The sequence below is a fragment of the Herpailurus yagouaroundi genome, unplaced genomic scaffold (genome assembly GCF_014898765.1).
Source record: "Herpailurus yagouaroundi ecotype Mexico unplaced genomic scaffold, PumYag 77, whole genome shotgun sequence".
In the NCBI taxonomy this organism is placed as follows: Eukaryota; Metazoa; Chordata; class Mammalia; order Carnivora; family Felidae; genus Herpailurus; species Herpailurus yagouaroundi.
In genome coordinates this window covers 4246155-4256678 of record NW_024412388.1, presented here as the reverse complement: position 1 = coordinate 4256678, position 10524 = coordinate 4246155, and the positions used below count along the sequence as shown (strand labels likewise).

General features: G+C 63.7%; 2 protein-coding genes across 3 annotated transcripts in view; one reads left to right on the top strand and one right to left on the bottom strand.

Annotated features, from left to right (window-relative positions):
- The first annotated feature begins 6 nt into the window (after positions 1-6).
- Positions 7-5192, top strand: TNFRSF25 (TNF receptor superfamily member 25). 2 transcript variants are annotated; one of them, XM_040459823.1, is made up of 10 exons: positions 7-751; positions 1300-1420; positions 1610-1744; positions 2111-2278; positions 2378-2456; positions 3204-3259; positions 3355-3462; positions 3675-3709; positions 4206-4380; positions 4572-5192. In XM_040459823.1, the coding sequence occupies exons 1-10, from the start codon at positions 710-712 to the stop codon at positions 4901-4903; spliced, it is 1251 nt and encodes a 416-aa protein (XP_040315757.1). In that variant the 5' UTR covers positions 7-709; the 3' UTR covers positions 4904-5192. The 2 variants fall into 2 exon arrangements, with proteins under 2 accessions (XP_040315757.1, XP_040315755.1); XM_040459821.1 differs by having other exon boundaries at positions 3672-3709.
- Positions 5193-8290: 3098 nt separating this feature from the next.
- The window catches only part of ESPN (espin), a gene marked incomplete at its 5' end in the record, with an annotated part of 28592 nt that continues 26358 nt past the window's right edge, over positions 8291-10524 (bottom strand). The window contains one exon of the mRNA XM_040471509.1: positions 8291-10524. Coding sequence (XP_040327443.1) covers positions 8746-10524 — 1779 coding nt within the window.

Below are 10524 nucleotides of genomic sequence, written 5' to 3'. Positions count from 1 at the left end.
GGGGGGCAGGGGCCTCTCACTCCTGTCGTCCTCTGTCTGTGGTAGGGCACCCCCGGAGGAGACTGTGGAGAAGCATTAGTGAATTAACAGGGCAGAGGTGACCAGACCAGCACCCCCAAGATCACCCCCCATCCCCTGCCTCAGCCACGAGGGCTACCCAGGAGCCCCCCATGAAGTTCTCCCTCCCACGAGGTGCCTCGCGGGCCCTGCCCTGGGTGGTCCCCGTAAACTTATGCCAGGGCGGGCGATGCGTCTCAGGCTCTACTGAGAATGCCCGCTGGGACTCCCCTGCAGGGGCGGGGCCCCTGTACCCACACCCAGGCGGTATCGGGGAGGCTGGGTCTCCCGGCTGCGTCGCTGTCGCCGTGGCCCAACCTCTCATGGCTGAGGGAGGGCTCTGAGGCCCGAAGGAGGGAAGTCACTTCACCTGGAAGTTGTAGTCTCAGGGCCGGGGCCAGAACCCAGGCAGGGGGGGCCCGGATGCTGCCCTGTCCTGTGTACGCCTTGCTGCCCCCAGGCCACCTCAGGTGAGCCCAGGTGCGCAGGGGCAGGCCGCGTGGGCTGGGGGCCCCGCCCTGGCCCCCACCCCTGAGGCGGGCTCCCCCCCCCCCCCCCCCGGGGCTGGCTTGGGGCAGAGCGGGCGGAGCGGGGGAAGCCCCCGGGCTGGCGCACGCCTGTCATCCGAGGGCCCAGCCAGGCGCCAGGAGCCATGGGGTTGCGGCTGGGGGGCTGCACGGCAGCGGCGGCTGCGGTGAGTGGGAGCACGGTGGAGGGGGGCGGGCAGCCGGGAGCCTGACCTCAGGCCTGGGTCGCTGCGCTAAGAACGACGGGGCCCCACTTCGCGGGGAAGTGTGCCAGCACCACCACCAACCCCTCTCCACTTAGAGACTCCGCTAGTTAGAGCCTCTGCCGGGCGGGGCCCTCCCGCCGAGAGGAAACCCCCGCTCCGGGGGGCCAGAAGTGTCTAGGGGCCCCAGGCCGAGAAGGATCCGGGTCCTCCACCTTACACAAACCAGGAGTGGGGACGGGGCCCCCCGGTGCCTGCCCTGGTGCCCTGGCAGAGGGAAACGTGTGGGGGGGAGCCGGCTGGAGACCTCGCTCTGCCTCTCTGGAGCCTGCTCTGTGCGCGGGGGGGGAGGGAAGCTCGTCTTACCCCACATCCATGGGGCACCTCCCGCCCAAGAACCTGAGAAGAGGGCCTCTCTGAGGGCAAACGCGGCGGGGGGCTCGGAAGGGGGGGAGGCCGGGGAGGGCCCGCATGGCCAGCCCCGTCACAACCAACAGCCACCTGTCTTCCAGGTCCTGCTCCTTGCGCTGCTGGGCGCCCAGGGCCAGGGCGGCACACCCAGTCCAAAGTGTGACTGTGCCTCCAACTTCCAGAAGAGGAGCGGTCTGTTCTGTTGCAAGGGCTGTCCAGCCGGTGAGCAGCCGAAGGGGTGGGAGGGATGTGGAGGGGAAGTGAGGGCAGACAGAGGGAGATGGGGTTCAGGCGGGGTCAGGAGACAGGGGAGGTGGGCAGGGGTGGGGAGGAAGTAGGGAGCCAGAGATAGGAGAGGAGGGAGGGGAAAGAGGGAGCCCCCTTTGTCTGACCTGGGTCTGGTTTCCACAGGGCACTACCTGAAGGCCCCCTGCCCAAAGCCTTGCGGTGCCTCTACCTGCCTCCCGTGCCCCCGCGGCACTTTCCTGGCCCGGGAGAACCACCATGAGACCCGCTGTACCCGCTGCCAGGCCTGTGATGTAGAGGGTGAGGGGCCTAGTGCTCAGTGGGGGACTCCTGAGGACAGGCCATGGCCAGGCTGTTTCTGAAGGAGGTGGCTGGCTTGGGCTTAACCTCTGGTGTGACAGCCCTGTGTCCACCCATCCCAGGCCCCTCCTCCCTCGATCCCACCCTAGGATTCCCTTGCCCCCTCACTTCCTGCTGACCCTCCCATCTCCATATATGCCTCAACCTCTGATCTGGGGCGATCTCCATGCTCCTCTCCCTTTGGGGGTGGCCCCGTCTTGGGCTGCCCCCATCTCCATTCTCCAGGGGATCTGCCCGGGGTCCCCGCGGGGGGTCTCCGGCCCTGATGGCCTCCACTCTCCCCATCTCCCTGAACACTCTTGCCAGTTTCCCAGGTGGCCCTGACGAACTGTTCAGCAGTGGCAGATGCCCACTGTGGCTGTGACCCGGGCTGGTTCCCCGAGTGCTTGGTCAAGTCCTGCAGGGACGGCTCCCCCTTCCGCTGCCACCCGTGCTCAGACTGCAGGGCCCTGCACCGCCACACACGGGTGCCCTGTGAGTACTCCCGCTCTGGGCTGTCTACCCCTCCACACCCCCCCTCTCCCTAACTCCCGCTCTCCCTTCCTGACACACAAGCCATCTCCTGGACTGCAGGTTCCGTCAGAGACACCGACTGTGGGACCTGCCTGCCTGGCTTCTATGAATATGGCAACAGCTGTGTGTCCTGCCCCACGTAATGTCCTGGCTGCCCTGGGACAGGGAGGGGGTTCTGGGAGCAGAGTGGGGATCCCGGGAAGGTGGAGGGAGCTCGGTCCCGTGGCGGGTGGGTGCCATTTCAGGCAGACATTGGATACTGAAGGGAAATCTGCATTCACCTTATGCCAGATAAATAAGGGGTGGTGTCCTTTAGTAATCTTTCCAGCTGTAGGTTAAGGAAGCATAGGATTTGGCCGTTTATAGAGAGTCAAGTTGATACAATTTCAAAACTATGATCTGCCACTCATTCTCTGGGAGATCTTGGGCAAGTGACGTCACCACTCCGATCTGTGGCTTCTCCATGTGACGATGTTAGCAGGTTCTGCCCCCCCACCCCCGGGGCACAGGTTAAGGGGTAAAGCACTTTATCCATTCATTTGCTCTGCAAGTGTTTATTAAGCATCTACTATTTTCCAGAGATGTTCTAGGTGCTGGGGATCCAACAGGGAACAATGTAGGCAAATCCTGGTCCTCATGGAGCTGACATTCTAGTAACCCTCAATCTAGTCTAGAAAAAGCTCCATAAATAGCGGTTGCTGCTCTTGTTTCTGGGGACACCAGTGAAGTTTCAGCAGTCCTTTGGGAACATTCCAGGGTACTGTGGCGCCCAGGGAAGAGACCTGGGGAGGGCAGGGCCTCCAGGATGGAGAGGACGGGTAACCTCTCCTGGTGTCTACTCCCTCACGCCCCCCACCCCACCCCACCCCACCCCCTCTTCTTGCAGGAGCACCCTCGGGAGCTGTCCTGAGCCCTGTGTGACTGTCTGTGGCTGGAGGCAGAGTAGGTGGTGTGCTGGGAATTTGGGCAGGATTATTGGGATGGTTGGGGAGGCTGGGGTGTGGCTCCTATCCACCACTCACCCGCTGTTCTTTCAGTGCTCTGGGTGCAGGTGCTCCTGGCTGGCCTGGTGGTCCCGCTCCTGCTCGGTGCCACCCTGACCTACACATACCACCGCTGCCAGCCTTGCAAGCCCACGGTTCCTAGTAAGTACACGCACGCACTCGCACGCACATTTCTAGGGGCATCGGGTCAGCATGGGTAGCCCAGAGCCCACTCACCCCTGATGCAGAGGGGGGAAACTGAGGGAGAGAGTGCTGGGGGCAGGGGTGGCACAGGAACCCAAGAGGAGCTGGACCAGCACCCAGGTCTAGGAGTCTTGCCTGGTTGCTGATGAGATGCTCTTGTCTCTCAGCAGATGAAGCTGGGTTGGAGGCCCTGACTCCCCTGCAGGTAAGAATATTAGTAATATTCAGGGAAGAGAGTGAGCAAGAACCCAGGCCTCAGCCTTCTGGAGCTGAGAGGCAGGGCTGTATTATAACTCTTGGTCCCCCACACGGGCCACGGTGGCTGGCAGGCACAGAGTAGGCCTAATGAACGCATGTGAATTCCCTGAGTAGTTGGTGAATGAGAGTAGCAAGGCACCTGTCTCTAAGTGGCTTTCAGTCTGGTGGGATCCAGACAGGTAAACAGAAGACAGTTCAGTGGGATGAGTGTCACCATAGGGAGGCCTCCGGCAGGGTTGGGGCCATAGGGGAGGGCAGCCAGGATAGGGTTATTTCAGGCAGAGGAAATAGTTCTTCTGGGCCACCCAGTGAGAGATGAGGGGGGACTTCGGGAGGCAGCCTTGAAGAATGTTTGCTGACTGATCCAGGGAATGGCCACTCCCGGCCAGAGACCCCAGGAAGGGGTGACCCCAGGCTGACCTGGGGCCTCTCTTGGCTTCCAGGCCACCCACCTCTCACCTAGGGACAGCACCCTTCTAGCTCCAGCCAGCAGTATCGAGAAGGTCCGTGCCACGCATTTGGTAGGCAATGGCTGGGCCCTTGGCTCCCCTCAGATCCAGGAGGCGCCCTGCGCGGAGGTGACGTGGTCCTGGGACCAGCTGCGCAGCAGAGCCCTCGGTAAGAGACCTCACTGGCCTTGACCCCATTCTCCTGAGCCTGAGATGAGAAGTAATGGTTTCCTGAGGCGGCACCTGCCCACTTCCCGTCCCAGGCGGACGGGTGCACCCCCCTGGTCCCCCGCTCTGCCCGTGGTCCCGCCTCTGGCCTCCGTTCTTGTTCCCCACCGACTCTCTCTGGCCCGTCCCCAGACCCGCCGCCGTCCATGCCCACGCCTTCGCCAGCGCCCCCTGCGGGCTCCGCGGCAGCCACGCTCCAGCCGGGCCCGCAGCTCTACGACGTGATGGACGCGGTGCCCGCGCGACGCTGGAAGGAGTTCGTGCGCACACTGGGGCTGCGCGAAGCGGAGATCGAGGCCGTGGAGGTGGAGGTCGGCCGCTTCCGCGACCAGCAGTACGAGATGCTCAAGCGCTGGCGTCAGCAACAGCCCGCCGGCTTGGGCGCCGTCTACGCGGCGCTGGAGCGCATGGGGCTGGACGGCTGCGCCGAGGACCTGCGCAGCCGCCTGCAGCGCGGCCCGTGACGCGGGGGCCGGGGGGGGGGGGGGCCCACACCGGGCGCCTCTGGGCTCTGGCGGCCCTTGCAGAAGCCCTAAGTACGGTTACTTATGCGTGTAGACATCTTATGTCACTTAAGCTCCTGGCACGGCCCTGCGTAGCAGCGCCAGCCGCCCTCCCTGCCGCGCGCCCCCTGGGGTTCTGGTTGAGGCCAAGCGGCATCGACGGATATCGGGAGGGGGCAGGAGATGGCTCAGCAGTGTCTCGGCCCGACTTTGGCCGAGGCCTGGGTATTAAATCTGTGAAGAAAAGCTACTGCTTGGTGCTTCCGAGGGGCTGTGGTGTTAAGTGGCCCCGGCTTCGTTTCCTGGGGGGGCGTCGTCGAAAGGCGCGGAAGTCCTAGCGCCCCAGGGTCGGGGACCCACGGTGGAACCCAGTGTGGCCCCTGGCGCCCAGGCCGCCCCCGCGCCCCGCTCCCGCCCGGCCGCGGCCTAGTTACCCGACGGAGAGAGGAAGTCGTGGCGACAGCGCGAGAGAGTGCACGTCAGCCGCGGCGGCTGAGAGAGCTTTAATGGGGGTGCGGGGACGGGGAGGAAGCAGGTGGAGACACAAGCGCAGGGACCCTTGCCTCGCACTCACGCCACCAGCGTCGTGAAAGGGTCTGGGAATCGTGGGACCCGGGGGGAGGGGGCGCGGACTTCACCAGGGGGAGGGGGAGGGGGGAGGCAGAGGTTGGGCCCCCGGAGCGGCAACTCGGTCCCGACGGGCAGGTTGCCGGTTTCATCGTTTCTGGTAAACAAATGACTGAGAGGAAACCCTCGGCGGGGATGGGAAATGCGGGCCGGGTGCAGATCTGGGTCACGACGGGAGGAAAACCCCTTCCCCCGAGCGCGGGGCCTGCCTCCGCCCAGGATGCGCCCGCCGCGTGGGTTCCGGGGTGCGGGGGAGGGGGCTGCGGCCGGGCGCGCGCCCCGCAGGAAAACAAGGTCGCCACCCACGGGGCTGGGGAGCGCTCTGCGCGACCTCCACCGAACATGCAAATATATGTAAATAGGCATGCAAAGAAGCAGCATCTTTTTGCGTCAACAGCTTGCTTGGGCACTTTTCCTGGGCGACGGCGGCGGGCGCGTTCCAGCGGCGCCCCGGGCTGGGCATGCGGGGGCCGGAGCGGGGTCAGGGAGAGGTTCCAGCGCGGGAGGGGAAAGGCAGCGCGGCTCCCAGCCCTTTCGGCCGGAGCCGGGCAGGCCGGGGCGGAGACTGGGGCCCCCAGAGCTCACGAGGCTGCGAGCAGGAGGGCGGCACCTAGTACTTAGCGATGTCCCCCTTCTTCAGGATGATCTGTCGCTGCCAGGGCGCCAGCTTGCTCTCGTCGTAGCCCAGCGTCCGCAGCTTCTCCGACTGCTCTTTCTCTCGCCGCAACTCCTCCTGCTTCTGTCGCTCCTCCTCTTTGCTAGGCATGGGGTGGGGGGCAGAGCCGCGGGCAAGCGTGAGACGGTGGGCCAGGCACCGTAAGGGGCAAGTAAGGCGTTACTGGGGGCAGGGGCTGGGTGGCCAGGGCAATGGGTTCTAGGGGCAGAAGGGCTGGGGGACTGGGGACTGGGGTCGGGTCAGGAGCCACAAGGATAGGGTGGGAACAGGGAGGGGCCTGATTGGGGGTAGACTGGAGTCACATAGGAGCTGGGTGAGGGAGAGGCTGTGGCTGAGTTATTTCTGGCTGGGGTATTACTGGAAACAGGGGTGCTGGGTCAGGAGTGTGGCAGAGGGTGATCGGGGAGTGTCCTGGGGGCAGGACCCAAGTAGGAGGGACCACATTAGTGGGAGGCAGTGGTGGCTAATTAGGGATGGTTATTATAAAATAGGGGCTAGAGGGGCGCCCGGGTGGCTCAGTCGGTTAAGCGTCCGACTTCGGCTCAGGTCATGATCTCGCGGTCCCTGAGTTCGAGCCCCGCGTCGGGCTCTGTGCTGACAGCTCAGAGCCTGGAGCCTGTTTCAGATTCTGTGTCTCCCTCTCTCTCTGACCCTCCCCCGTTCATGCTCTGTCTCTGTCTCAAAAATAAATAAAAACGTTAAAAAAAATAAAAAATAAATAAATAAAATAGGGGCTAGAGCTGTGCTGCTGACAAGGCAGCCACTAAACTCAGGTGGTTACTAAGCATCTGAAGTGTCAGAACTGAGATGCAGGATACGTGTAAAATGCGCACGGCATCACGAAGACTGCTTTTTAAAAGACTGTAACACATCTCGCTAATGACTTTTACACTGCTTATGTATTGAAATAATATTTGGATATTTTGGGCTAAGTAAAATGTAAATGTTAAATTCACCTTTACCTTTTTATTTTTTCAAAGTGCCTACTAGAAAACTTTACACAGTGGCCCGTGTTATATTTCTGTAAGCACTGGGCTAGATTACTGGGCAGAAACCACGCTTTGAGGGACAGAGGTCAAGGTTATTGATACTGAAGTTTGGTTATAACTGAAGGCTAGGTTAGTGGGAGACAAGGGGCTCGGTAATCCAGGCCGAGGTTATCAGAGCATAAGATCTAGACTTTGGGGCAGGGGCTAAGTTGCTGGGGGAGAAGAGTCTGGTGGCATTAGTGGGAGCAGAGAGACTGTGCTACAAACCAGACAAGGGGGTGTGCTCAAGATGGGGCTGGAAGAAGGGGCAAAAGGACTGTGCCTAAGCCAGGCAGGGGCAGCAGGTCGGCCCACACTCACCGCTTCTGCTCCCTAGAGGAAAAAGAGACAGCATTATTTGGTGCCACCACCTCAGGGGCATGATCAAGACACCCTACCAGGCCCTGAAGCTTCCGGTCCCCCGGCTCACCTCTCCTCTTCTAGCTTCTTCCGCAGGAGGTCTCGCCTCCAGGCAGGCATGCTGGCCAGCCGGGCCTCCTCCTCTTCCTCCTGAAACACAAGCACAGAACTTCAGGACCAGCATGCGCTGGGAGGTGGGGTTTGGGGGAGGTGCACCCCCAACCCCGGGGGACCCGCACTAGTCAGGGACAATGGGATACAGACGTCCTTCTACAGAGCAAATAGATGAAGGTGCCTGGCCACAACCCCCTTAGAGGGGGCCTCCTGTGCTCTACCCCCTCATAACTCAGGCCCCCTGTGTTCTAGAGGTGGTGCCAGACAGGAGAGAGCTAAGGTGCAGGAGAGGAGCAGAGAATGAGATTTCCCACTAGGGCAGGCTGATGGATGGCTCCAGGGCCCTGACCTCGACTCTCTGGGCAGACCCATACTTGGGCCCCCACAGATCCAGCCAGCTCGGAGGGGCTCAAGCTGGCCTCCACTGCGAAGGACCTTCTGGCCTATGCACGTCCTGTTCCCAAGTGGAGTAGACACTACCTCTACAACTGTGTGGCTGCATCGACTTGGCAGGGGCGGAGGCGGGCATCCAACACAGGCAGCTTACAGCAAAGAGTTTTATTACGTGGATGTTACACAGGAGAACACGTCACACGGAACACTACACATGTGGCTCCCTTGACCTCAAAGAAGTAGCTGTGAATTCCAGTGCAAAACCAAAGAGAGGAGAGCCACACTGCCCCAGGGGGGACCCACGGTCCCTCACTCAGAGGGGCGGCTTCTTCTACCTGCCTACCATGCAGAGCCGGGGCGAGACTGTAGGCCCAGAGGGGAACACCTGGTTTGCCCTGTGCCCTGCCCACTGCAGCCACTGCCCCACATCTGGTCATAGTGGGCTTCAAAGGCTCTGGCAGCCTGGTCCTGGATACTCCGGGTTTTCCAAGGCCACCCTGCTGGCTTCTGGGTTTTTCCTGTGGGCTTCTGGCCTCCAGAGGGCATCAGACGGGCATCCAAGCCTGGGTTAAGATGCTTGAGGGGGAAACTCTGATTTCTGCTGCTCAGATGTCAAAAAGCTCTGCCTCCTTCTCCTTCCAGAAGGAGAAGCTGCGGTCGATGTAGCGGCAGATGTCCTCGTTGCTGAACTCGCCCATCTCAGACACCAGCTCCAGGGGGTCTCCGACAGGGGCTTCGGAACCAGGAGGGTCCCACGTCGGGGGAGGCGCGGCTGGCGGAGGGGGGCTGGGGGACTGCGGCGCAGGAGCTGGGGCCTCGGGCTGCCCCTCTGGCCAGTCCACCGTTTGACCCGGAGGGACCTTTTCTGCCGGCTCCCCCTCCTCCTCTTCCTCTTCTTTTTTCTCTTCTTGCTCCTTCTCCGCTTCTTCTTCCCCGGCTGGCTCAGCCTCCGGGCTGTCTCCAAAGAACTGGCGCCTGAGGTCCTCGAAGCCGTCGCTCCAGGTTCGTCGGCCAGCCTCCACCTCCTCGAGCACCACGCGGTGGAAGAGGCGGATGAGCTCCCACGGGTGGCTGCCCAGCCGGTCGAACATCTCGTAGCACAGCAGGTGGCGGAACTTGCGCTCCTCGCGGCTCAGGCCCATCTCCAGCAGCTGGAAGTAGCCGAGCATGAAGAGGTCGAGCGTGAGGCTGTCGTAGCGCGGGGGCGCGCCGCCGTCCAGGGGCGGCAGAAAGTGTTCGGGCCAGTACAGGCCGTGAGCCAGGCCCGAGCCACACGAAGGGCGTACCGGCACCTGCCGCAGCAGGCTCCGCCAGTGGCCCAGCAGCTTGCCCACCACCTGCCGCTGCTTCAGCAGGCGCAGCAGCCGCGCATCCGGGCCGTCGCCGGCCGGCGGCTGGAGAGCGTCGGCGGCCTCGGGGCCCGGGCCCGTGCCGGCGGCCACCACGCGGGGCAGCAGTCTGCGCAGGCGCGCCTGGGCGTGGCGCCGGGGGCCGCGGAAGGTCCACTTGCGCCAGTGCTCCAGGAAGAGGTAGACGATGCGCTCCTTGCGCATATCTATGTAGTCCTGGACGCCGCGCAGCTCGGTGGAGAGCGACGGCTGGCGCGCCAGCTGCTGGGGCTCGGGCAGCGCCGCCTGGTGGTCCGGCGCGTCGGGCGGGCCCAGCGCGCCCACGGAGTCCCAGGGGGCCGGCAAGCCGTTGGTGACCGGGGCGCTTGGCTCCCCGGCGCCGGCAGCCACGTAGTCCTCCTCGAGGATGGGCTCTCGGCCCGAGGCGGCGGCGGGAAGCGAGAGCTTGCGGCGCGAGCCGCGCGCGGGCGCCGAGCCCTGGGCGCGTAGCTCGTAGACGGCGCGGAGATGCTGCACGGAGACGCCGCAGTCGAGGATCTCGCGCGCCACGGCCTCGCGACACCAGCTGAGCGAGTGCGAGCGGCCGAGGCAGAGCGGACCCGGCCGCCAGGGCGCGTCGGGCAGCGGTGCCAGCGGCTGGCCGGTGTCGGCGGCCAGCAGCTCGGCCAGGTGCGCGGGCCGGCCGCCCAGCGCGGCCAGCAGCGTGGCCATGCTCTTGAGCAGCGTGGAGATCTTGCTGCACCAGGCAGGCAGACTGGCTGCGCGGCCTTGCATGCGGCGCGGATCGACGGTGAAGCGCGGCGCGGAAAGGGCGGCCGAAATCGGCAGCAGCTGCTCCAACTCCAGCTCCAGCTGCTCCAGGCGCGCCTCCAGCTTCTGCGCCTTGTGCAACACCTGCAGGTTCTCGATTTGCTGCTCGATGCGGAGGATGTCGGCTTCGGTCATGAGCTCGCCGAAGGGCCCGAGGATGGCGTTGTGCGCGCTGGAGTACCTCCAGCCCTCGCGGGGGTAGCAGCATGAGCTGGCGGACGTCAG